This window comes from Podarcis filfolensis, assembly GCF_964270895.1.
Source record: "Podarcis filfolensis genome assembly, chromosome: 4".
NCBI lineage: Eukaryota > Metazoa > Chordata > Lepidosauria > Squamata > Lacertidae > Podarcis > Podarcis filfolensis.
Genome location: NC_139607.1, coordinates 95,104,849 through 95,129,782, shown reverse-complemented (window position 1 = coordinate 95,129,782; position 24,934 = coordinate 95,104,849). Strand labels below are relative to the sequence as shown.

Below are 24,934 nucleotides of genomic sequence, written 5' to 3'. Positions count from 1 at the left end.
CGTCTTTTAATTTCATGACTGCTGTCACCATCTGCAGTGATCATGGAGCCCAAGAAAGTAAAATCTCTTACTGCCTCCATTTCTTCCCCTTCTATTTGCCAGGAGGTGATGGGCCCAGTGGCCATGATCTTTGTTTTTTTGATCTTGGGCTTCAGACCATATTTTGCTCTCTCCTCTTTCACCCTCATTAAAAGGTTCTTTAATTCCTCCTCACTTTCTGCCGTTAAGGTTGTGTCATCTGCATATCTGAGGTTTTGATATTGGGTTGTTAAGTACCAACAAATAAACAAATGTGCCACGCTCTTCACTCAAATGCATTAACTTGTTTGACCTTTGTATTCTTGCTGTTTTCCTCTCCTACAGACACTAACCTTACAGCTAAAAAAAAAAAAAATCCCACAGAGCTGGAAGGGGCTCTCAGAGGACATCCAGCCCAACCCCTTGCCTTCAGAAATGTCCTCCTTTGCAACTTCTGCATGTACCATTATATATTTTTTGCCCATTTATTCTGTTACAAAGCGTTTTTGGTTGTCAGGCATCCTCCCCCAGTAATAATCAGCAGCTCGCAAAATACTTAAAAATGGAAAATGTTTAAGTTCATAAGCTCAGGAGCTAACGGGTAAAATAATTGACACTGAGGTCATTTCCCCCATCACTGCAGTTGTTTGACCGGGAGCTCTGTGTCCGCCAGCTGAGGTATTCTGGCATGATGGAAACCATCCGGATCCGCCGGGCTGGCTACCCCATCCGCTACACTTTCGTGGAGTTTGTGGACCGGTACCGAGTGCTTATGCCTGGGGTGAAGCCAGCATACAAGCAGGTATGGTTGCAAACGGTCTTCGTAGCTCTAAAGAGAGAGATCCTGTGGCATTAATAAGGATGCTGAGAGCAGGGCTGGCCCACACTTGAGGCAAGGTGAGGCAGCTACCTTAGGTGGCAAGATCCACAGGACCAGTAGAACTGGCCTCCAAAGAATGTATTACTCGCTAACTACAGCGGCAGCAACAGCTGCAGCACGATCCCTGGATGCCGGATTTGCTGCTATTATTATTATTATTACAGTGGTACCTTGGTGCTCAAACTTAATCCGTTCCGGAAGTCCGTTCCAAAACCAAAGCATTCCAAAAACCAAGATGTGCTTTCCCATAGAAAGTAATGCAAAACGGATTAATCCGTTCCAGACTTTTAAAAACAACCCCTAAAGCAGCAATCTAACATGAATTTTGCTATCTAACGAGACCACTGATCTATAAAATGAAAGCAATAAACAATGTACTGCAGTCACACACTCAATCAGTAGCTGAACTGGGTTCCACACAGTCACAAAAACAAAGCAAAAATAACTGTAAAAACAAAAACGCAAAGTAAATTGCAAAAACAGATATCAGTGTAACACTCCGAACAGACGTATGGCACTCAAATCAGAACCATAACACTCAAAATGGAAGCGTGGCACTCAAATCGGAAGCGTATCACTCAAAACGGAGCATGTTCTGCTTCCGAAAAAAGTTTGCAAACCAGAACACTTCCTTCTTGGTTTGCAGTGTTTGGGTTCCAAGTTGTTTGAGTACCAAGGCATTTGAGAGCCAAGGTACCACTGTATTATTATTATTATAACTTACTGAATTTATATACCGCCCTATACTCAGGGGTCTCAGGACTGTTCACAGAATAAAACCAAGATATAAAACCACAAAATAAATAATAAAAATAAAAACAATAACCCAATAGCCTCCCCACAAAAAAAAAACACATTTTAAAAAGGGTATAGGATGTGTAGATCAAGTCAGGCAAAGGCCTGGTTAAAAAGGAACGTTTTTGCCTGGCGCCTAAAGGTGTATAATGAAGGCGCCAGGCGAACTTCCCTGGGGAGAGCAATCCACAGACGGGGAGCCACTGCAGAGAAGGCCCTGTTCTCATGTTCCCACCCTCCGGACCTCTTGAGGAGGAGCACACAAAGAAGCGCCTCAGAAGATGATCTCAGGGTCTGGGTAGGTTCATATGGGAAGAGGCAGCTCTTGAAGTATTCCAGTCCTGAGCTGTTTAGTTCCTGTTGTAGATCTTCACTCGCCCCTTCTTCCCTGACCAGGAGTGGGGGTCATTTTGTGGTTTGCCTCAGGTGCCAAAACATCTTAGGCCAGTCTCGACAAAGAGTCTAGCGGTATCCGTAGTAATGCTACAACATTTCCCCCCTAAACGTGACGCATGCCATGTTGATAATTATATTGTTTGGACGATGGAAGCTTTCCTATCTTCTACCCTGCGAAATCACTTTGGGACGTTTTATGAGGAGTGATTGATGAATGGAATTAAGTAAAAGCAATGAAAACCCCACCATTTCTTCCAGGGGGACTTGTGTGGGACTTGCCAGCGCATCGCTGAAGCCGTGTTGGGCAGAGACGATGACTGGCAGATTGGCAAGACAAAGATTTTCCTGAAGGTAAGATAGCAAGCAGGTTTTGGGGGGGCATATGCCCGGAAGCAGAACGTGTGTGTTTGGCAGCTAGCTGATATCTCAAACGGGGCAACAGCCACCATTTAGCTATTGTTTTCAAGGCTGAGATGCTATCAAAGCACCAAGATTCTTCCCCACAAAGTTTCCCCAGTGACCAGAAATGCCATCGTAACACCAAAAAGAAACAAACGAGGAAAGCTTTGCCGTTTTCAGTTTTCCAACCAAACAAACGCTTACTCTATGGACTTTTTATGGTTCTGTAGGGAACTGGTGCTTTCCACACGAAGAAGCATGAAATAATAGGCGAGAAATAAACCTCTTCTGTACAGGAGTGTTGCCGCTGTTTTAATCACCTCTCCACTGTTATCTGTACACTTCTTTTTTTAAAGGATGTTCCTCGCCTGATGCTTAGTTAGTTAAGTGTTAAGTGTTCCAGTCCGTTCCTCCAGAGAGCCTTATCAGGGCTGTGCAGCTGCATGAGGAGGAAATGGAGAAACGAGCTTGTCAAAAAGTCTTCTTGCCTGCTTCCAGATTGACCCAACCCAGACTATATCCCAGACTTGACATCAGTGGCCCAAGGAAGAAATCAAACAGCGAAGGTCAAGGGAAGAAAATCCTTAAAGCAGCGATTCCTAAAATTGAGAGCTGGGGTTCAGTTTGCAGTATTTTTTGCTCTATAAGACTCACTTTTTCCCTCCTAAAAAGTAAGGGGAAATGTGTGTGCGTCTTATGGAGCGAATGCAGGCTGCGCAGCTATCCCAGAAGCCAGAACATCAAGAGGGATTGCTGCTTTCGCTGCACAGCGATCCCTCTTGCTGTTCTGGCTTCTGAAATTCAGAATATTTTTTTTTCTTGTTTTCCTCCTCCAAAAACTAGGTGCGTCTTATGGTCTGGTGCGTCTTATAGAGCGAAAAATACAGTACTTTCAACCCCCCCCCAAACATTTGCTTCTACATGTTTCCTGTTTCCTCCTTCCCTTAAAATTAGGGGACTGCGCAATGGTCAATTCCAAAATTCCCAGAAGTTCCTAAATGTTCTTCAAATGGTGCGTGAGAAATGGGATTGCCTCCAAAATCTTTTGTACGTGCTCCATTGCAAGCACAGAAAACCTTGCAAAAACACTTGAAGTTAGGGATGGGGAATACATTTTGTCCCATTAGAATTTTAATGCAAACCCACCAGGCTCCCCGAAGCAGTCATGCAAACCATTGCACGGTTATCCTTTGAAATCCAGACTTCTCTGAATTTTTTCAGTTCTGAAACCAAGGGGCAAGAGAAACGGGAGGCGGGGGTTTGCTTCTGGCAGGAACTCCTGCGGGGAGTGTGGGAACTTGTAGTTTCACTCCCTTCCCACTGCCCCCTACGCTACCACCTCCCATTTCTCCTGCCCAGGTAAGTTTTGTGGCCCTGGAGGGGCAGAGGAACTGAGCAGTGGTACGTAAAGGTAAAGGGACCCCTGACCATTAAGTCCAGTTGTGGCCAACTCTGGGGTTGCGACGCTCATCTCGCTTTATTGGCCGAGGGAGCCAGCGTACAGCTGGTCATGTGGCCAGCAGGACTAAGCCGCTTCTGGCGAACCAGAGCAGCACACGGAAATGCCGTTTACCTTCCCGCCGGAGTGGTACCTATTTATCTACTTGCACTTTGACGTGCTTTCGAACTGCTAGGTTGGCAGGAGCAGGGACCGAGCAACGGGAGCTCACCCATCGCGGGGATTCGAACCGCCGACCTTCTGATCGGCAAGTCCTAGGCTCTGTGGTTTAACCCACAGCGCCACCCGCATCCTGGTAGCAGAGGGGGTGGCTGCCAAACTTGTGGGTTGAGTGGGACCTGCTTCACTTACACCCACTAGTGAGAAATGGATCTGTTTGATTTCCCGTGCCATCCCTCTTTCTTTCCTTTCAATTCTGAAATGCAAAAGGGATGCTTCAACAGCACATGCGTTATACAACACACAACCTCCTGTGGAATGCCCTCCCTCAGTCTCCCTCACTATTAGCGTTTAGGATAAATCAAGTAACATTCCTGCTTACCCGGGCAGCTGAGTCCTGTCACCGGTAACCCTTAAAATCGCTTTTGGGTGGTTGCTTTTAGGAGCTTTTAACTGTTTTTTGAAGGTTGTTTGTGGAATTTTAAACTGCTTTGTTTATTATTATTATTATTATTATTATTATTATTATTATTATTAACAACAAAAACAACAAAAATATTTTAATTTATATCCTGCACATCTGGCTTGGTTTCCCCAGCCACTCTGGGTGGCTTGCAAGATACAGTGGTACCTCGGATTTTGAACGTAGTCTGTTCCAGAAGACCGTTCAAGTTCTGAAACATTCGAAAACTGAAAACTCAATAGCCAACAGCTAGGCCTCAGGTTCTTGCACTCGGCAGAAGCTGCACGGCATGTTCGATTTCCGAGGTGTGTTCGAAAACTGAAGCATTTACTTCCAGGTTTACGGCATTCGAAAACTGAAATGTTCCTCAGTGGAGACGTTCGAAAACCGAGGCACCACTGTATATAAAAACATAACATCACACATTAAAAAACAAACTATCCTATACAGTCGTACCTCTGCTAATACGTAAACTTTGGGATGCAAACGTGGCAAACCCAGAAGTATTTTTCTGGGTTTCGCCACATGCTCATGCGCAGAAGCGCTAAACAGCACCGCACGCATGCGCAGAAATGGTCCTCCAGTTGCGAATTCCTCAGGATGCGGCCGAACCTCTGGAACGGATCCTGTTTGCAACCGGAGGTACCACTGTGCAAACAACAAACAAACCAATAAATCTATAACAGCAATAACAGTACCAGTTACAGATAGGTAGCCGTGTTGGTCTGCCATAGTCAAAACAAAATAAAAAAATTCCTTCCAGTAGCGCCTTAGAGACCAACTAAGTTTGTTATTGGTATGAGCTTTCGTGTGCATGCACACTTTAGGGAAGCTTTTAATGTTTGATGTATTGCTGTATTTTATTATTTGATAATTATTTATTATTATTATTATTATTATTATTATTATTATTATTATCTGGGAAGCCGCCCAGAGTGGCTGGGGCAGCCCAGCCAGATGGGCCGGGTATAAATTGTTATTGCTTAACAACAACAACAACAAAACAGCAACAGTAATAACAACAATAACAATTACAATTACAATAAACAGCTTACAGTTATACCCAAATTAAAATAACCACCAACCCCAACTAAACATTTAACCAGCTTGACAAAAACAAAACAGAGGAACCAAAATTAGAACCATTTAAAACATTTTTTTAAAGAAATATTTATTAAGATTTTACAAAGACAAATATACAAAAACACATGATAATAAAAATAAAAAAGTAAAACATACAAAAAAAACAAGAAAAATTAAAAACAATTATTTTTCATAACATAAAACTCATTTGCTTGTTTCTTTGACTTCCTCACACCTCCCCTTCTTGTATTCCCATTTAAATAATCAAATCAGCAAATCCTTACCCTCTTTCATTTATGTTATCTCTATAACTTAACATTTTATAACTCAGTATTTTCATCCATTATCAATTCGTTTTTGCATATTCTTATGAACTTTGTTGCCAATACCACTTATTTCCAATCCAACACCATTTTAGTTATTTATTTTTTTTGCCTAATTATACCCTTCTTCCATATTCTTAAAACATTACAGCTGGAAACCACTTAATTTCTATCCAACATCATTCTAACATTCATTAATTTTGCAGTATTTCTGTAAATAGTCTTTAAATTTCTTCCAATCTTCTTCCACCGCCTCTTCTCCCTGGTCCCGGATTCTGCCAGTCATTTCTGCCAGTCCCATATAGTCCATCATCTTCATCTGCCATTCTTCCAAAGTGGGTAAATCTTGTGTCTCATTTAAAACATTTTTGAACAACTGAGACACTTGCCCCAATCCAAGAGTTGTTCCAGCAATGTCCCTCCAACATCCCAGGAGCCTCTTTCAGCTGTTCAAGGTGAGTCTGGGCCAGGTGGAAATGGACCTTGTGGCAGGGTGTGGTCTTCCTTCCAGTAGAGGGGCAATTTATTGGTATTGATGTGTTCGCCGCTGTGAGGGAAGGGCAGGATTGGCAATTAATAAATATATAAGAATAAATGAAATGAGTTCCCTGCTGTCCTGCGAAGTTCCAGAAGCGAGTGACCTGCTGATGTGTTCTTCTCTTCAGGATCACCACGATATGCTGCTGGAGATAGAGAGAGACAAGGCCATCACAGACAAAGTCATCCTCATCCAGAAAGTGGTCCGTGGATTTAAGGACAGGTAGGAAGTTTGGCTGGAGACAACAGCTCTTACTAACATTTCTTCTTTTTATTTATAATAAATTTTCATTAGATTTTCCACAGTGATAACACAAACCACAAAGCAAAATGATACACAAAAACAGAAAAAGAAAAGGAAGAAAGAAGAAAGAAGGGGGAACAATAAACAGATAAACAATAACAACAAACGTAATTCTTCACAAATCCAACCTTTTAAACATCTTGGTTGACTTCCTCTAGTCCCTCCCTTCTGAGTTTCCTTGTAGTTGAAGGTAACAGCTTTCCAATATCATTATTAAACTAAAACAATTTCCAATTATAGTCCATCTTATTCACTTTTCTTAACATTCTAAATCCCATTTATTTAATTATAACTTAATTTAATCCTAGGCATATTTGTTTCTTTCAACTAATTTCTATTTTTTTATATTACAATATTTATTCAAATAGTCCTTGAATTTCCTCCAGTCCTCTTGAAACTCCTCTTCTTTCTGGTCGCGGATTCTTCCAGTCAGGTCAGCTAGCTCCGAAAAGTCCATCATCTTCATCTGCCAATCTTCCACTGTTGGTAGTTCTTGGTGTTTTCCAATTTTTAGCAAGTAATATTTGGCAGCCGTTGTGGCATACAAAAATAATTTAACATCTTTATTGGGCAATTCTAAACCTGTTATTCCAAGAAGAAAGGCCTCTGGTTTCTTAATAAATGTATACTTCAACATTTTTTTCAGTTCATTATAAATCTTCTCCCAGAAGTCTTTCACCTTGGGACAAGTCCACCACATATGGAAAAAAAGTACCTTCCTTTTCTTTACATTTCCAACAAAGGTTATCACTATTGCTCTCTCACTAACATTTCTTTGTGGTGAAGCCACTGCTGTTCCTGTAGATAGGAAAAGTGGGCAAGGAGGGAAACGGATTTCTTCGTCTCCAGGCGAAGATTCTGCGTGGACAGATTTAATGATACTTGGAACGTATTTGTTGAAACCATAGTGACGTATAGATTAACATATCCATCCACATATATACTATATAGTTTCGTAGCATTAAGTACCGTATTTTTTGCTCTATAAGACTCACTTTTTCCCTCCTAAAAAGTAAGTGGAAATATGTGTGCGTCTTATGGAGCGAATGCAGGCTGCGCAGCTATCCCAGAAGCCAGAACAGCAAGAGGGATTGCTGCTTTCACTGCACAGCGATCCCTCTTGGTGTTCTGGCTTCTGAGATTCAGAATATTTTTTTTCTTGTTTTCCTCCTCCAAAAACTAGGTGCGTCTTGTGGTCTGGTGCGTCTTATAGAGCGAAAAAGATGGTGCATTTTTTGTTATTTTGTTATTGCTGTTTTCCTCTGTTTTTTTAAAAAAATGTTTCTAATGTATTCTCTTCCTCTCTTCTTGTTTTCAATTCTTTCCTTTTTCTTCTTTATTTGCTTTAATTTACGATAATTATCTCTATTTTATTTTATTTTATAAAACAATTAAAAATCCCTGAGCTTGCAAAACATCTTTAATCAGCCTCCTTAACCAGGGAGGGCATGGCACGCAAACAGGGTGTCTTTCCACCCTGAACCGCTTGGGTTGTTAGCAAACCTGGCCACCTAATTGCTCATCCCTGACTCCAGATGAATTATGCACAAGTTGAAAAATGTGCGTCCCCAAACCTATCACTTTTACATCCCTCGTCCATCAGAAGGACTGCCTGTTTATTCCTACTGTCTTTCCAAAACAAGGCACAGGATGAGTGCCATCCTTTGAATTTTGCGATAACAGATTGAGGTTGAATCCTGACAAGACAGAAGTACTGTTTTGGGGGGGGACAGGAGGCAGGCAGGTGTTTATATCATTGTGACCTGCCCATGGACTTCATGGTGGGAGGCAGATAAAAAATCGAATAAACAAATGTCCAAGTGGAAGAAGCCTGTTACCCTAAAAATGGCTTTGGGGCAAGTTAATGAAGTGAGGCCTCTTTCCCTATGCCTTTGAGTTAATATGTGAAATATACTCAGAGTCATCTCTTTCATCAGTACCACACCGACTTGCATTTATTCGTGCAAGGTTCAATGTCTTTCCATCGAACCTGCTGAACCACAGATTTTCCAAGGGTTTGGTGTCTCCGCTATGCGTGTGTGACGGGGAAACTGTTGAATCTCTTTCACATATAATGTTCAACTGTCCCCTACATAGCATAGCCAGGGCTAAATTCCTGGGTCCTGCTTTACTGCGCTTGGTTGGCAGGCCTGTTGAGTCACACGCCGCACTGCTTTTGCAGGATACAGATCCTTCTGTAACTCTGCAGGTGGCGAGATTTCTGAATGCAGTTATCTCACACTCAAAAACCACCAAAAAACAACAACAACATCAAAACTAATCGGACTGTTATGATGAGAGTGCATGTCGGAGTTCGTCTTCAGTTTTCCTTTTCTGTGATCCGCCCCTTGGAGCTCTCTTGGCCCCAAGCTGTCACTTGGCTCTGCTCAATGACCCACCCTTGCATCGTGGTGTTCACCTTCTCTTGTCGGATATATCTGTTTTTATGTCTCTGTGTTTTTATGTGTGTACATATTTTATGGGCTAATAGCCGTAAATAAATAAATAAATAAATAAATAAATAAATAAATTCAGAGTCAAGAGTGGATTTCATGCTCTTTATTCAGCTCATAGTGGTGAGGAGGGAATGGAAGTCCCCTCAAAGTATCTGCTTTATATACATTATTTACACAATGGGCTGCACGTGATTGGCTAATTCCGGAATTCTCCTGTAGGCCAATCAGGTTGTGGATTCACTTCCATCTGCAGCTGGATTGGGTGGCTCCTGCCGACCAATCATACTGCTGCATTGTTCTAGGACCAATCCGACTGCTGCATTCTGAATCCTATTGTTCTAGGACCAATCAGACTGCTGCATTTTGGATCCTATTGTTCTAGGACCAATCAGACCAATCAGACTGCTGCAGTTTGGATCCTATTCAACTCAGTACATAACAATATGTAAAGGAACGAGTCAGCAAAAATAATTGTTCAGGCTTCTTGCTCAAGAATAAATTTCTTATTTGTTCTTTGGACTCTTGTTTCCTGAAAGCGCCTGCTCTCAAAGGTTTGAATTCGGTCAAAGATTGCTTCCCCAAACACCAATGGAGCAATGCTCTATAGACATTAGGGTACAATTTGTTTCCTGTTTGTAGTTTTAATGTGAAATCAGAAAGGTGCTTTGAATGACATTGTGAGCTGTACGTGACAACAGAGCGATTGTATTTGTCCACCTTTCTGAGGTAATCCATAAAGAATTGTGTTTCTTCCTGGGTCTGGGCTTAAAAACAAAGAGTGCACGAGGAGAAAAATGGATTGTAATTGTCTCTTCCCCAGGTCCAATTTCCTGAAAGTGAGGAATGCAGCTCTGATGATCCAGCGGACCTGGAGGGGGCATAATTGTCGAAGAAACTACGACGCTGTAAGTATGCCTGAAGCATGCAGGATTCTGGACCGATTGTCCATCCAGAGGCGGAGCAAGCTGATTGGGCGACAGGGGCGGTGCGCATGCCCTGTGCCCAGGGGCGGGACCAGCTGCCTGCGGGAGTGGGGCCAGCTGCCCATGGGGCGGGGCCAGCCAGGGCAGTACACTCCATGGGGCCTCCAAGGAATCTGTCACTCCCAGAAATGACGTGTGGCTCGGGCGCACTGCAGGCCCTGCAGTGAGTGCCGCCTGGCCTTTTGTCACCCCCCTCAGTGGTGACACCCGGGGTGGATCACCCCCACCGCACCCCCCTTCCTTCGCCCCAGTCCCCTGCATTCTTTGCTTCGCCCATGCTACCACTGTTCGCATTGGAGCTGAAAACCACAGAGCCTAGGACTTGCCGATCAGAAGGTTGGCGGTTCGAATCCCCCCGACGGGGTGAGCTCCCGTTGCTCGGTCCTTGCTCCTGCCAACCTAGCAGTTTGAAAGCATGTCAAAGTGCAAGTAGATAAATAGGTACCACTCCGGCAGGAAGGTAAACGGTGTTTCCGTGCACTGCTCTGGTTCGCCAGAAGCGGCTTAGTCCTGCTGGCCACATGACCTGGAAGCTGTACGTCGGCTCCCTCGGGCAATAAAGCGAGATGAGCGCCACAACCCCAGAGTCGGTCACGACTGGACCTAATGGTCAGGGGTCCCTTTACCTTTACCTTAAGGGCCCATAGCTTAGTGGAAGAGCAACTGCTTTGAATGCAGAAGGTCACAGGTTCGATCCCCGGGTTAATTTAGATCAGTGCGCGTTATGTCAGTTGTTTGTGCGTAGGAATTGCTCTCTGAATTTCTCCCCCACCCCAACAGATGAGAATCGGCTTCCTGAGGCTGCAAGCCCTCTACCGCTCCCGCAAGCTGCACAAGAGGTACCACATGGCCCGCAAGCGCATCATCGAGTTCCAAGCCAAGTGCCGGGGGTTCTTGGTGCGCAGAGCCTTCCGCCATCGCCTCTGGGCTGTCTTCACCATCCAAGCCTACGCCAGGGGCATGATCGCTCGACGCCTGTATAAGCGGTTGAAGGGAGAGGTAAGTGTGCTTCTTGCGTTGCCCCTAAAGGCCATCCTGAGGTGTATTTCTATTTTTTTAATTTACTAGGGTCTGCTCCCCTGCTTGCTCCACTCGCCAGCCCTGCCTCCTCTCTTTCCCCACACCTGGCCAACCCCAGAGCACTTCCCCCTCCATTAAACATCTCGCCTGGGCCACCTCCTTACCCACGCTGCTTGCTCACTCACTCAGTTGCCTGCCTGCTGGTCTGACCTTACACTGAACTGCAGCGTGACGACCACCTTACATGTTTGTTTATATAGAAAGATACCTTATTCATCCTTCACTATATGGTCCCAAGGTGGGCCACAAAAACATATATCAGTCACAAAAACAAATACAACTGTTCCAAATGGAACAGAAAAATAGTAATTTAATGAAAGAGGTGCATCTCATAAAACAAAAATGCATTTCAGTTCAGCGGAGTATATTGTTCGGAGGGGCTGTGAAGCTGAATGGTGTCTGTGATAGATATTTTAGGTATGGGATATCCTAGGGTTTGATGAGGGCCGGTGTGGTGTTTTAGTTTTAGTTTTAGTACGTTTCTGAGCACAATTCAAAGTATTGGTGCTGACCTTTAAAGCCCTAAACAGCCTCGGTCCAGTAGACCTGAAGAACCGTCTCCACCCCCATTATTCAGCCCGGACACTGAGAGCCTTCTGGTGGTTCCCTCGCTACAAGAAGCTAAGTTACAGGGAACCAGGCAGAGGGCCTTTTCAGTAGTGGCACCCGCCCTGGGGAACGCCCTCCCCCCAGATGTCAAAGAGAAAAACAACTACCAGATTTTTAGAAGACATCTGAAGGCAGCACTGTTCAGGGAAGCTTTTAATGTTTAATAGGTTATTGTATTTTAATACTCCTTTGGAAGCCACCCAGAATGACTGGAGAAACCCAGCCAGATGGGCGGGGTATAAATAAATTAGTAGTAGTAGTAGTAGTAGTAGTTAGTGTTGAACTAGGACCTGGAGGAGCCAGGTTCTGTGACCCACTTGGTCACAGAACCGTAGAATTGTACAGTTGGAAGGGGCCCAAGGGTCATCTAGTCCAACCCCCTGCAATGAAGGAATCACAGCTAACCCACTCCTCCTGGTACCCACTCCTCAGTGTCCAGTCAAGTCGCTGACATCTGCCCCCACTTCATGGGTGATTCCCGCCCCCTAAAACAAAATTGCTTTCCGTTCCACCAGGGGAAAGATATTGAGTTTACATACCTTCTCTCCAGCGGAGAGAAAATTAGTTGGGGAAAGGAAAGGAGACTTTGGGTGCTCAGATGGTTTGTGGGGAAAGTATGTCCCCCCCACTACAGTTGTCATCAAATGCCAAGTCACCACAGCCTTCATTTCTTATGTCTCCTGCCTCGTATCTTTTTTAAAAAATGATTTTTTATTAAGTTTTCCACTTTTATCACGATCACATTTTGTTGCATAATTCTATAACTTAATACATTACTCTATAAGAGCATCGACCTCCTTCCCTCCCCCTTTCTGACTTCTACACATCTTTCTGTATATTTCGCATTTCTATAAAGCCACTCCCGACATAAGGAGGGGGGGTTGCTGGCTCACGCCCACCTACAGCCTCGCGGGGAATTCACCGCGCCAGCCAATCGGCTGGCGGCGGGGGCGGGCTTAGAAGAGTGCATTTAAGTTCAGGGCAGCCCGTGCTCGCCCCTTTCTTTTCTTTTCTTTCTTTTCTTTCTTTCTTTTCTTTCTATAATCACGTTTACCTTCTATCTTATTATAACTTTTCACCTTGTTATCGGTAAATCTGTTCCTTATATTTACATTACAAAACATTTCAGTTCAAACCTACAAACGTTTTCAGATGTTTACAATTAGTATAAATTTGTTCCAGTCCTTTCGAAACAGTTCGTCACGCTGATTCCGGATCTTCCCCATCAACTTGGCCATCTCTACATACTCCACCATCTTCGCCTGCCAATCTTCCAGTGTTGGAAGTTCCTGCTCTTTCCATTTTTGTTCATTTCATATGTCTCCTGCCTCATATCTAGCTTGTTCTCCCTGGTTGCCATTTACCTTCTAAACTGCAGGCTGGGTAATGAATGGAGCAACCCATTCAAGCAGTGCTTCTTGACTAGGACCCTCGTACCTACAGGACCGCCTCTCCCGATATGCCCCACAGACGACCTTAAAGTCCATTTTTGCAGCACCCTAGAGGTCCCGAGCCCTAAGGAAGTCAGATTAGCCTCAACCAGAGCCAGGGCCTTTTCAAGACTGGCTCCGGCCTGGTGGAACTCTCTGTCTCATGAGACCAGGGCCCTGCGGGATCTAATTTCTTTCTGCAGGGCCTGCAAGTTGTTCCACCTGGCCTTTGGCTTAGAATCAGTTTGATTCCCTCCCCCTTTCCCCCCCCCTTTCTCCTCCTATGATGAGATTGCTCCCTAATTTTTTTAATGTTGTATCTTAATCTTTTAAATTGTATTTTAATCAACTTGTTTTTATTATTGGTTGTTAGCCGCCCTGAGCCTGGTCTTGGCTGGGGAGGGCGGGATATAAATAAAAATGTATTATTATTATTATTATTCTGAATTTCCTTTCCCCAGTACCGCCGCCGCCTGGAAGCAGAAAAACTCCGCCTCTTGGAAGAGGAACGCCTGAGGAAGGAGATGAGTGCCAAGAAAGCAAAAGAGGAAGCGGAAAAGAAACACCAAGTGGGTTGACGCTTATGCTCTGTGTCCCTTTCTTTTATGGCGCAGAATCCACCATTCCTGGGTGTCCCTAGGTCTCATATTAGTTGATACAGCCCTTAGGAACTTGGGACCGGAAGAAGAGTTTGGATTTGATATCCCGCTTTATCACTACCCGAAGGAGTCTCAAAGCGGCTAACATTCTCCTTTCCCTTCCTCCCCCACAACAAACACCCTGTGAGGTGAGTGGGGCTGAGAGACTTCAGAGAAGTGTGACTGGCCCAAGGTCACCCAGCAACTGCATGTGGAGGAGCGGGGAAGCGAACCCAGTTCACCAGATTACGAGTCTACCGCTCTTAACCACTACACCACACTGGCTCTCCGAAATACATTGAGGGCTTCCAAGGTGGTGTAGGGGTTAGAGTCTTGGACTAGGACCTCAGAGTAAAGGGCAAAGTGACTGACTCTGGGGTTGCGGCGCTCATCTCGCTTTACTGGCCGAGGGAGCCAGCGTACAGGGTCATGTGGCCAGCAGGACTAAGCCGCTTCTGGCGAACCAGAGCAGCACACGGAAACGCCATTTACCTTCCCGCCGGAGTGGTACCTATTTATCTACTTGTACTGGCATGCTTTCAAACTGCTAGGTTGGCAGGAGCTGGGACCAAACAAAGGGAGCTCACCCCGTTGCGGGCATTCGAACCGCCGACCTTCTGGTTGGCAAGCCCTAGGCTCTGTGGTTTAACCCACAGCGCCACCCGCGTCCCTAGGAACTCAGAGACCAGGGTTCAAATCCCCGCTCGGGTGTGAACAAAGCTCACTGGGTGGCCTTTGGGACGGTCACGCCTTCTCAGCCTAACCTACTTTGCAGGGTTGTTGTGTGGGTAAATTGAGGAACAGGAGAACCATGTTCAGCACCTTGAGCATCTTGGAGAGGGGGAAAGGGGGGGAAATAAATGCAACCCATAACTTGAAACAGCTTATACGAGTGTTTCCCAAACTTACAATAATCATATACCCTGTTTGAGAGATTGGTCTTACCTCTTCTCAGTCAAAGATAATTTGGGGGTACTTTGAATAGAGCTATTATATCTAGGCTAGAGAAAATATGGGGCTCATTTGTTAATGTATAATAAAAGTTACACAAATATACTACATATAAAAATAATTTAAAAAAAATAATGGAAGAAGAAACAATAAAAACCAACAAACATTCTGATAGGGCAGCAAAGATATAGATGGTGGATTCGTACCAGTCTGAAATTTGTTTGTGTGTTTGTGTGAACTAGTGAAGAAAGGACATTTTTATTGCTTACTACTTGCATATTGAAATTTTCTTTACAAAACGGTACAAGGATCATTCTGGAGGCACGGACAGTTGTGTGATTCTGTGGCTCTCCAGATGTTTCCGGACTCCAGGGCCCTCCATCCCTAACCATTGGTCATGCTGGCTAATGCATATGGGAGTTAGAATCCAACTGCAGCTAGAGAGCACCAGGTTTCCCTCTCAACTTAATAAAATATCAAGTTTGCCGAAACTTTCCTTAACCAGTAGCACTGGACCCTTCTGCCCTGTTGTCTGCAATTTGGTTTCACTGCTTTAAATGGTTTTAGCACGAATTTTCCCTACTGCAAACTGCTTTGAGATTTCTTTATCGCTATTTTTATCAATAAACAAAATACACCAAATATAAAGAGCATGAAGAAATACTGTTACAGCAGGTTGAAAGTAGCATAAGGTTGGAATTCTTATTCCAAAACAGTATAAAACACCCACCCAATTTTCCATAGTTCTGTTAGGTTGATTTATATTATTCTTTGTAGTAAGCTAGCTTTATGGTCCAAATTTTTTCAGTCCGTTCAGATATCATAAGAGATATGCCCCCTCCTCATTTCTGAGCTATTTTTAAATTTCTTTTAATGTAAGCAGTAATTCTCTCCCCCCCCCCAAATAATCTTTATTAGTTTTTCAATTAGATACCCCACATACACATATTGTATTACATTTTACATTTATACTTGCTCTTCAGAGTTGACTTCCCTCCTTCCTTCTTTTGGTTTTTTATATCACATATAATTTTATCGTATTATTTTCTTCCATTTTATATATTGTTATTCATTTTCCATATTTGTCCATAGTGTATCCATAAACAAACAAGTCCTAATGTTTATACAATTATTGTTGTCTGCCTGTATTCATTTACCACTACTGTTAGTTATATTCGTTTCCTTATACATTTTGCTTGTTATTATTTTCATTATCCATCACTTTTCTTTATCTTTCCCGTTATGAGGTTTGTTTCCAATTCTGCTGGTATTACTATTTCATCTTATCTTTCCTAGATACAACATACATTTTCCCCATTCTTTTTGAAATGTTTTCTTGCCCTGCTGTCGAATTTCCCCTGTTAGTTTGGCTATTTCTGCATATTCCATTACCTTCTGTCGCCATTCTTCTACTGTTGGTAGTTGCTGCTGTTTCCAATGGCGGTGCCATTGATTTGCCTAGACCATTGTCTCTTGGCAAGAAATGGTGGCCCCGGGATTTTGTGTCACGACGACTGAGCAAAAGGGGTAGAGCTTTTGCCTGGTACCCGTGTGCCTCTCGGATCCTGGTTACTCATTGCCACAGTTCTCTCTTAGATACGCCTGGCCCAGCTGGCTCGGGAAGACGCAGAAAGGGAAGTAAAGGAAAAAGAAGAAGCGCGGCGCAAGAAGGAACTCTTGCAGAAAATGGAAAAGGCCCGAAACGAACCCGTCAATGACTCCGACATGGTGGACAAAATGTTTGGCTTCCTGGGAACCACGTCGTCGTTTCCTGGCCAAGAAGGGCAGGCCCCCAATGGATTTGAGGTAACTGGAAGGAGACATTAACACACACACACCCCACTCCATATCACGGTTCTGCTAGCATATTGAGGAAGCAGCTTCCCCAACTTGCTGTCCTCCAGATGTTTGGGACTACAATTGCCAACATCCTGATCCAGCACTGAGTTGGGGCGACGCTGGTTTAGAGAAGCAATGTATCAAATTACCGTACTTTTCCGTGTATAAGACTACACTTTTTCCTTTAAAAATCCTACTAAGAAGTGGGGGTCTTCTTATACATGGGTAGCGCATATGGTGGACGTTTGATTGGTCGCTGCCGAGGCTGTCAGCGGCTACTGTGCATTTTATTGGTTGCTGTGTCAATGAGTGGTGCTGATTGGCTGACGCTCAGGCAGCTGTGCGGGTGATTGGCAGCTTCTGCCGGCGATGGGACAGACGGGAGGTGGATTTAGCTATCCGTGTGGATGAGCGATTTCGGCAATCCCGCCTAAAAAAAGCTCCACAAAAAAGTTCAGCAACTCTGGGCAATCCTCCGCAAAAAAAGCTCAATAACTCTGTGCCATCTTTCCCCATTTTCTTAAATTTGAGTCCCCCAAAATAGTTGGCGACTTATACATGGGGGCGTCTTATACACGGAAAAGTACAGTAAGCCTAGGATGGAAGAGCGTACCCCAAAATCGCAGCATCTTCTCCCAGCCCAAAAGCCATCCAGAGTTGATTTGCAGTTAGGCTCAGCCTTTTCTTGTTGTTGCGAAGGTGATTTGTGGGGAGTGGAGAGAGGCAACATCACGTGTGGGACGTCATGACGTCGGGAAGAGCTGGTAGCCACATGGCTTCAATGGCCGGTGGCTCCTCCTCTTCCTCCTCCTAGCGCGACCACTGGCAGAAGGAGGAGGAAAAGGAGTTGGCCACTGGAACCTCACTTCATTTGGCTCCACGATTCGCCTCCACACTTTTTGGACCTTGGAGGGGCCCAGCCCACACACCCAAAAATTTTGGGGGGCCCAAAAGGGTTCAGCTCCCAAGAGCTGGCGCCCCTGACCCAGACTGAACCATGTTAAATCTCCGCTGGTTCCCTCCCCAGGATCTCGAGAGGGCACAAAAGGAGTTGGAGGAAGATGACCTCGAAACAGCCTTGCCCTTGCCAGAGGAGGAGGAAGAGGACCTCTCGGAGTACAAATTCGCCAAGTTTGCCGCTACGTACTTCCAGGGCACGACCACGCAAACATACATACGCCGGCCCCTCAAGCAGCCGCTCCTGTACCACGAGGATGAGGGAGACCAGCTGGTGAGTCTGTGTGAACAGCCCTGGAGAAGAGCAGTAATGGTTGCGTGGCGAGTTCCCGCCTCCCCCCAGTGGAAATAAAGACACATGACACAGATATTTAAGGTTAATGGGCTAAATATGGCCACAACTTTATTGGTTACAGGTGAGGAGCGGTATTGGCTTAGGCATTGGTCCTAACCGACTATCCGGCTTCAGCCTGTTTGCTTGAAGACTGGGAAGGGTTAACCACCAGTAGGGGGAGTCCTGCTGATGCACATCAACTAGGAACTCCCCCGGGGTCACCGCTCGGGGGCGTGCCTTAGGCCCTCACCTCCATAGGCTTCGGACAGGGCCACGCCCCCCGGAATCCTTTATCGGACTACCCTTCAATATGCGGGGCAGGTGATGGCGCTTCCTCCCCCCGTCCGTCTACATAACAATACCAACGCCTAACCGCCAATACCAAGGAAGTTGTGACGATTTGCTACGAGGTAGGTGAAAACCAAGTGGCTGGTGCCAATTTGCCAAGTGGAAAAATTCCTACCAGGCCCCTCAACAGCAACCAACCAAGGTCCATAGCAAGGTCAAGGATGAAAACCTTAAAGGGCGGGAGGGTGGGGAACTGGAGCAGCTGGAAGCGGCAAAGAGGGAGATCCCAGGCCGCCCCTGCGTTAAATGGAGCTGGCCACGCCCCCCAGGCCAGCTGATTGGCTGGCCAGGGGATGGTACGATCAGAATTCCCTCAATCGCGTGGAGGCTGAGAGCCAGCCCCCCGCGCGCATGGTGGGAGGGTGAAGCCCGCAACCCCACCTCCTTTCTACGTCGGAAGTGGCTTTGTGTTAACTAGCCCTCTGAAACCAGTAGCGGTTGTGTGAACTGGCCCTGTGCATCTTACCTGATTTTGTCCACTCCTGGTTTTCCCTGCAAGCTTTATTCAGCTCAGCTGTGAGTCCTGGAAGACCTGCTCCCTGCCTTGCAGGCTTTTTTTTTCACCTGGCCTGGGAGGACAGGGCCTGGACTGACTCCAGCTACGAAATCCGAGACTGCTGAACAGAATATTGGCCTGGGAGGGTGTTGGAGAGGGGCATTGTCGCTGTTAATTTTTTGTATCTTTGATCTTATGATTTATGTGGGACTTGTTCAATTTGATTGTGTACTTCTTGAAATTTTGTTTATTGCTTGTGCGTACTTTTGTTATTTTTTGGGTCGCATGACTTTTTAATATTTTGCAAGCTGCTTTCAGCACGGTTCTAACATTGGAAAGGGGGCGTACAAATAAAACGATTGATTGATTTCAGCAGTCTAATTTAGAAGGGAGGGGAAAGGCTATTGTTGAAGAAAGTATGGAAGCCAGAATCCTTGGTGATCCATTTGGAGATCTGCCTCTTCCTGCCCCAGCAAAGATAACTGACAAGTTGATGATTACGGTTCTTTTTTTAAAAAAAACAACAACAGGCAGCCCTTGCGGTGTGGATAACGATTCTTCGCTTCATGGGTGACCTTCCTGAGCCCAAATACCACACAGCAATGAGCGATGGCAGCGAGAAAATCCCGGTGATGACCAAAATTTATGAGACCCTGGGGAAGAAGACGTACAAAAAAGAACTTCAAGCTCTGCAAGGTGAAGCAGAGGTAAGCGGCAGGCTAGCGGAAATGTGCTTTATACCAGTGGATGGTATAAAGGAGGAGTTAAATGAATAAAAACCAAGCTATTAGAGTTTAAGGAGACTCTCTGCTGTAGTCACTGAGAATTTAGTTCACAAATTGCAAGTTGAGATCTCAGTTTTCATCTAAGGTTGAATTTCATTTTGTTGATTCTTTCTATGGTGGTCTTTTGTATGGGTGGGGTATAAATAATAAAGTTGTTGTTGTTGTTCCCTCGGCCAATAAAGCGAGATGAGCACCGCACCCCCAGTCAGTCACGGCTGGACCTAACGGTCAGGGGTCCCTTTACCTTTTAATGCACAGGGAAGCGGGTGGTGCTGTGGGTTAAACCACAGAGCCTAGGACTTGCCGATCGGAAGGTCAGCGGTTCAAATCCCCACGACAGGGTGAGCTCCCATTGTTCGGTCCCTGCTCCTGCCAACCTAGCAGTTCGAAAGCAGGTCAAAGTAGATAAATAGGTACTGCTCCGGCGGGAAGGTAAACGGCATTTCCGTGCGCCGCTCTGGTTCGCCAGAAGTGGCTTAGTCATGCTGGCCACGTGACCCAGAAGCTGTACGCTGGCTCCCTTGGCCAATAAAACGAGATGAGCGCCACAACCCCAGAGTCGTCCGCGAGTGGACCTAATGGTCAGGGGTCCCTTTACCTTTTAACGCACTTTGACGTTCTGGTTGTGATGCACTCTACAAACATAATATTGAGAGCCTTTTCTCCTTTCTTGGTGCTAATCTCCACATCCAAACAGAAACCCATGTAGCTATTTATAAGGCTCTGCAGTTTAAAAATTGAAAGCACTGGATTTTATTTTTATCTTGTCCTATTTCATGGTAAACCTAAGAGGTACATGGTGTTCCCATTTTACTGATCAGGGAGGTGAGGCTCATCTCAGTGCCTTATGCAAGGCGTCTTAAATGACTTGGGGAGAAATCGCTTTTTGCAGCCTCACTTTCCCAAATCTGCAAAACGGGGGTGCCAGCTGCCCTGCAGGGTTGGCATAATTCAAACCCAGACCTCCCAAACACATGCACAGCACTGTGTTGTGCACATGGAATCAGTTGAGCTCAGTTGGCAGAGCATGGGACTCGTCATCTCAGGGCTATGAGTTCAAGCCTCATGTTAGGCAAAAGATTCCTGATTTTCTAGGGGGTTGGCCTAGATGACCCTTGAGGTCCCTTCCAGCTCTACAGTTCTATGAAATAAGACTGTTCCTCTTGCCTTTGCAGAGCGCTCACATAGACAGCCACAAGAAGAACAGCGTGCGGCACAAGCTGGTCTCCTTGACCCTCAAGAAGAAATCAAAGCTCACTGAAGAGGTGAGCAATAGTTCTTCGCAGCTTGGGAAGCACAAGTTCTCTGTTAGCAGTCCAACATCTGGACCCCTTGGTCAGCTGCCGTGGCTCCCAATGCCCTGGCAGGGCCCATCAGCGCATACCCAGGGATGCCACTTGGATACAGGCTGGGTGTTCATCAGTATGCGGATGATACCCAGCTCTACCTCTCTTTCACATCGGAACCAGTGAAGGCGGTGAAGGGCCTGTGTGAGAGCCTGGAGGCGGTTGGAGGATGGATGGGGGCTAACAGATTGAGGTTGAATCCTGATAAAACAGAAGTACTGTTTTTGGGGGACGGGGCAGGCGGGTGTGGGGGATTCCCTGGTCCTGAATGGGGTAACTGTGCCCCTGAAGGACCAGGTGCGCAGCCTGGGAGTCATTTTGGACTCACAGCTGTCCATGGAGGCGCAGGTTAATTCTGTGTCCAGGGCAGCTGTCTACCAGCTTCATCTGGTACGCAGGATGAGACCCTTCCTGCCCGCAGACTGTCTCACCGGAGTGGTGCATGCTCTAGTTATCTCTCACTTGGACTACTGCAATGCGCTCTACGTGGGGCTACCTTTGAGGGTGACCCGGAAACTGCAACTAATCCAGAATGTGGCAGCTAGGCTGGTGACTGGGAGCAGCCGCTAAGACCACATAACACCGGTCTTGAAAGACCTACATTGGCTCCCAGTACGTTTCCGAGCTGAATGGGGAATGTGCCTGGAGGCTTATCAAAGGCTCAGGTCGTTAATTATCGTCGGAGGGGAGAACGAAGGCCTCGACCGGAGAAGGATGAGCTTTTCCAGCTTGGTCGTAGCGGAGATTCCGACAGAAACTACAACTAATCTAGAATGCGGCAGCTAGACTGATGACTGGGAGCGGCCACCGAGACCACATAACACAGGTCTTGAAAGACCTACATTGGCTCCCAGTACGTTTCCGAGTACAATTCAAAGTGTTGGTGCTGACCTTGAAAGCCCTAAACGGTCTCAGCCCAGTAGACCTGAAGGAGCGTCTCCACCCCCATCATTCAGCCCGGACACTGAGGTCCAGCTCCGAGGGCCTTCTGGGAGTTCCCTCACTGTGAGAAGCCAAGTTACAAGGAACCAGGCAAGAAGGCCTTCTCAGTAGTGGCACCCGCCCTGTGGAACACCCTCCCACCAGATGTCAAAGAGAAAACTAACTACCAAACTTTTAGAAGACATCTGAAGGCAGCCCTGTTTAGGGAAGCTTTTAATGTTTAATAGGTTATTATATTTTAGTGTTTTGTTGGAAGCCGCCCAGAGTGGCTGGGGGGACCCAGGCAGATGGGCGGGGTATAAATAATAAATTATTATTATTATTATTATTATTATTATTATTATTATTATTATTATCCCAACTAATAAGAATAAGAATAATTTATACCCCGCCCATCTGACTGGGCACACATTAAAAACTTCCCTGAACAGGGCTGCCTTCAGATGTCTTCTAAACGTCAGGGAGTTGTTTATCTCTTTGACATCTGATGGGAGGGCATTCCACAGGGCGGGTACCACTACCGAGAAGGCCCTCTGCCTAGTTCCCTGTAGCTTTGCTTCTCGCTATGAGGGAACTGCCAGAAGGCCCTCGGCGCTGGACCTCATCGTCCGGGCAGAATGATGGGGGTGGAGATGCTCCTTCAGGTTTACTGGGCCGAGGCCATTTAGGGCTTTAAAGGTCAGTGCCAACACTTTGAATTGTGCTCGGAAACGTACTGGGAGCCAATGTAGGTCTTTCAGGACCGGTGTTATGTGGTCTCGGCGGCCGCCCCCCAGTCACCAGTCTAGCTGGATTAGTTGTAGTTTCCAGGTCACCTTCAAAGGTAGCCCCACATAGAGCGCATTGCAGTAGTCCAAGCGGGAGATAACTATGCAAGACTATGGAGAAATCAGCACCTTAGAGGTAGGGCAAGTGGTGGTTTCAGGACCACGGAGAGTGCTCCTGCAGCTGAGATCAAGCATCCAAGTTGCCTCAGCAATGTCCTGGCTGAGTTTTAGAGCAGAGCTAGGTTGTCAAAGTCCCTACCCCTCAGTCTGTATGTGGGTGGGAGTTAGGGAGGGGGGGCGATGCCTTGTTCACACATCTCACAGGTTAACTCCTTACCTCCCTCTGTTTTGTTAGGTGACCAAGCGTCTTCACGATGGTGAGTCCACAGTCCAAGGCAACAGCATGCTAGAGGACCGGCCTACCTCAAATTTGGAAAAGCTCCATTTCATTATTGGTAATGGCATCCTCAGGCCAGCATTAAGGTTAGATATTAGTATGAAAAAGAAGAAACATTCTGTATGGGCGTTAAAAGGGTCACCGGGCCTTCTCTAGGGATGATGGGGAGGAATTAGATTCAGTTTGCATTTAAAGGAGAAACTTCGTAATTCACACTTTCCGAAACAGTATGCAAACTGAAACAGACGGCCTTTGAAATTTGCATGTTTCCAAATATTGCAAAGCAGTTTTCCCACAATGTAATGTGTGCAAAGATGTGCAGATGGAGGTAAAGAGTGCCTAAAAATGCATTATATGGCAGAAAATGACATACAAAAAATGCATTATATGACAGAAAATGGCTTTGCTAATATGTGTACATTAGGCAAAATTGCATATTCAAATGTTAGGAATAATTTGCACTGCAATGCTGATAAATTTTTCATGAGGATTCACACTTTCTGAATCAAACTGTAATCTGAAACACAGCTAGCCTTCAAAATTTCCCATTTATCCAAATTTTGTGATGCAGTTCTCCTCCAAGCAAATAATGTGTATGAATGCATAGATAGATAGATAGATAGATAGATAGATAGATAGATGATAGATAGATAGATAGATTGATAGATGATTGATAGATAGATGATAGATATAGTTGATGGAGAGAGAGAGAGAAATGATAGATATAGATGATATAGATAGATAGATAGATAGATAGATAGATAGATAGATAGATAGATGATAGATGATAGATAGATAGATAGATAGATAGATAGATAGATAGATAGATAGATGATAGATAGATGATAGATAGATAGATAGATAGATGATAGATAGATAGATAGATAGATGATAGATAGATGATATAGATAGATAGATAGATAGATAGATAGATAGATAGATGATAGGGTGTGTGTGTGTGTGTGTCTGTGTGTGTGTGTGTTTGTTTTTAAAAATACACATATTGCTGGGAAGTAACCTTAAAAATGTGAAGGGATTGCTATCAAAAATGCATATATTATTAGAAACTTGCACCAAAATTCATGAGGACTTTAAAAATAAAAACCTTAAACTGATGCAGAAATGTGGAGAAGTATAGATTGGAAAAATTGGCAGATTTGTCCGTCTCTTAAAGTATCTTATACACTATCCCAACTGGGATCTCCAAAAAGAGATTTTCATGCCCTGTTCTTCTGCAACTTCTGTGGGGGTTTTCCGTATTTGATCCTCCCAAGTTAGCTTTCTCCAACCCGGTGCCCTCCAAATGCTCCTGAACTTTAACTCCCATCAGCCCCAGTCAGCACAGCGAATGGACAAGGATGATGGGTATTGCACCTGGAGGACCTCAAGATGGGGACGGCTGAGCCAAGAGATGCTCTCTCCACTGTTTCCACCTGTGCACAAGCCTGTCTGAAAGAAGCACTTCTCCTTAGCGCTTGCAAATGGATTCTGTCTGTGGGGGAACTTGAGAGTTATGTTCCAAACTTACTGCTCTTCCTCCGACAGGGATGAAATTTACTGCCAGATCTGCAAACAGCTGACCCAGAACCCTTCCAAAAGCAGCCATGCCCGAGGATGGATACTCGTCTCCTTGTGCGTGGGCTGCTTCGCCCCTTCAGAAAAGTTTGTCAAGGTAATGTTGGATCTTGGTTGGAATTGTTGTTCTAGCAGAGCAGAATGGCAGGTGAAGTTGATGGACTATGCCGAAATGGCTAAAACGA

General features: G+C 45.3%; 1 protein-coding gene across 1 annotated transcript in view; it reads left to right on the top strand.

Moving 5' to 3' along the window:
* Positions 1-24,934, top strand: part of MYO7A (myosin VIIA) — a 159,473-nt gene that overhangs the window by 95,459 nt on the left and 39,080 nt on the right. Inside the window, exons 19-30 of the mRNA XM_083609483.1 lie at positions 662-820; positions 2,348-2,440; positions 6,641-6,735; positions 10,093-10,177; positions 11,036-11,254; positions 13,836-13,943; positions 16,560-16,769; positions 17,830-18,033; positions 19,468-19,644; positions 20,898-20,987; positions 23,133-23,260; positions 24,720-24,846. Of these exons, the coding sequence (XP_083465609.1) occupies positions 662-820; positions 2,348-2,440; positions 6,641-6,735; positions 10,093-10,177; positions 11,036-11,254; positions 13,836-13,943; positions 16,560-16,769; positions 17,830-18,033; positions 19,468-19,644; positions 20,898-20,987; positions 23,133-23,260; positions 24,720-24,846 (1,695 nt within the window). The remainder of the gene's footprint in view (positions 1-661; positions 821-2,347; positions 2,441-6,640; positions 6,736-10,092; positions 10,178-11,035; positions 11,255-13,835; positions 13,944-16,559; positions 16,770-17,829; positions 18,034-19,467; positions 19,645-20,897; positions 20,988-23,132; positions 23,261-24,719; positions 24,847-24,934) is intronic.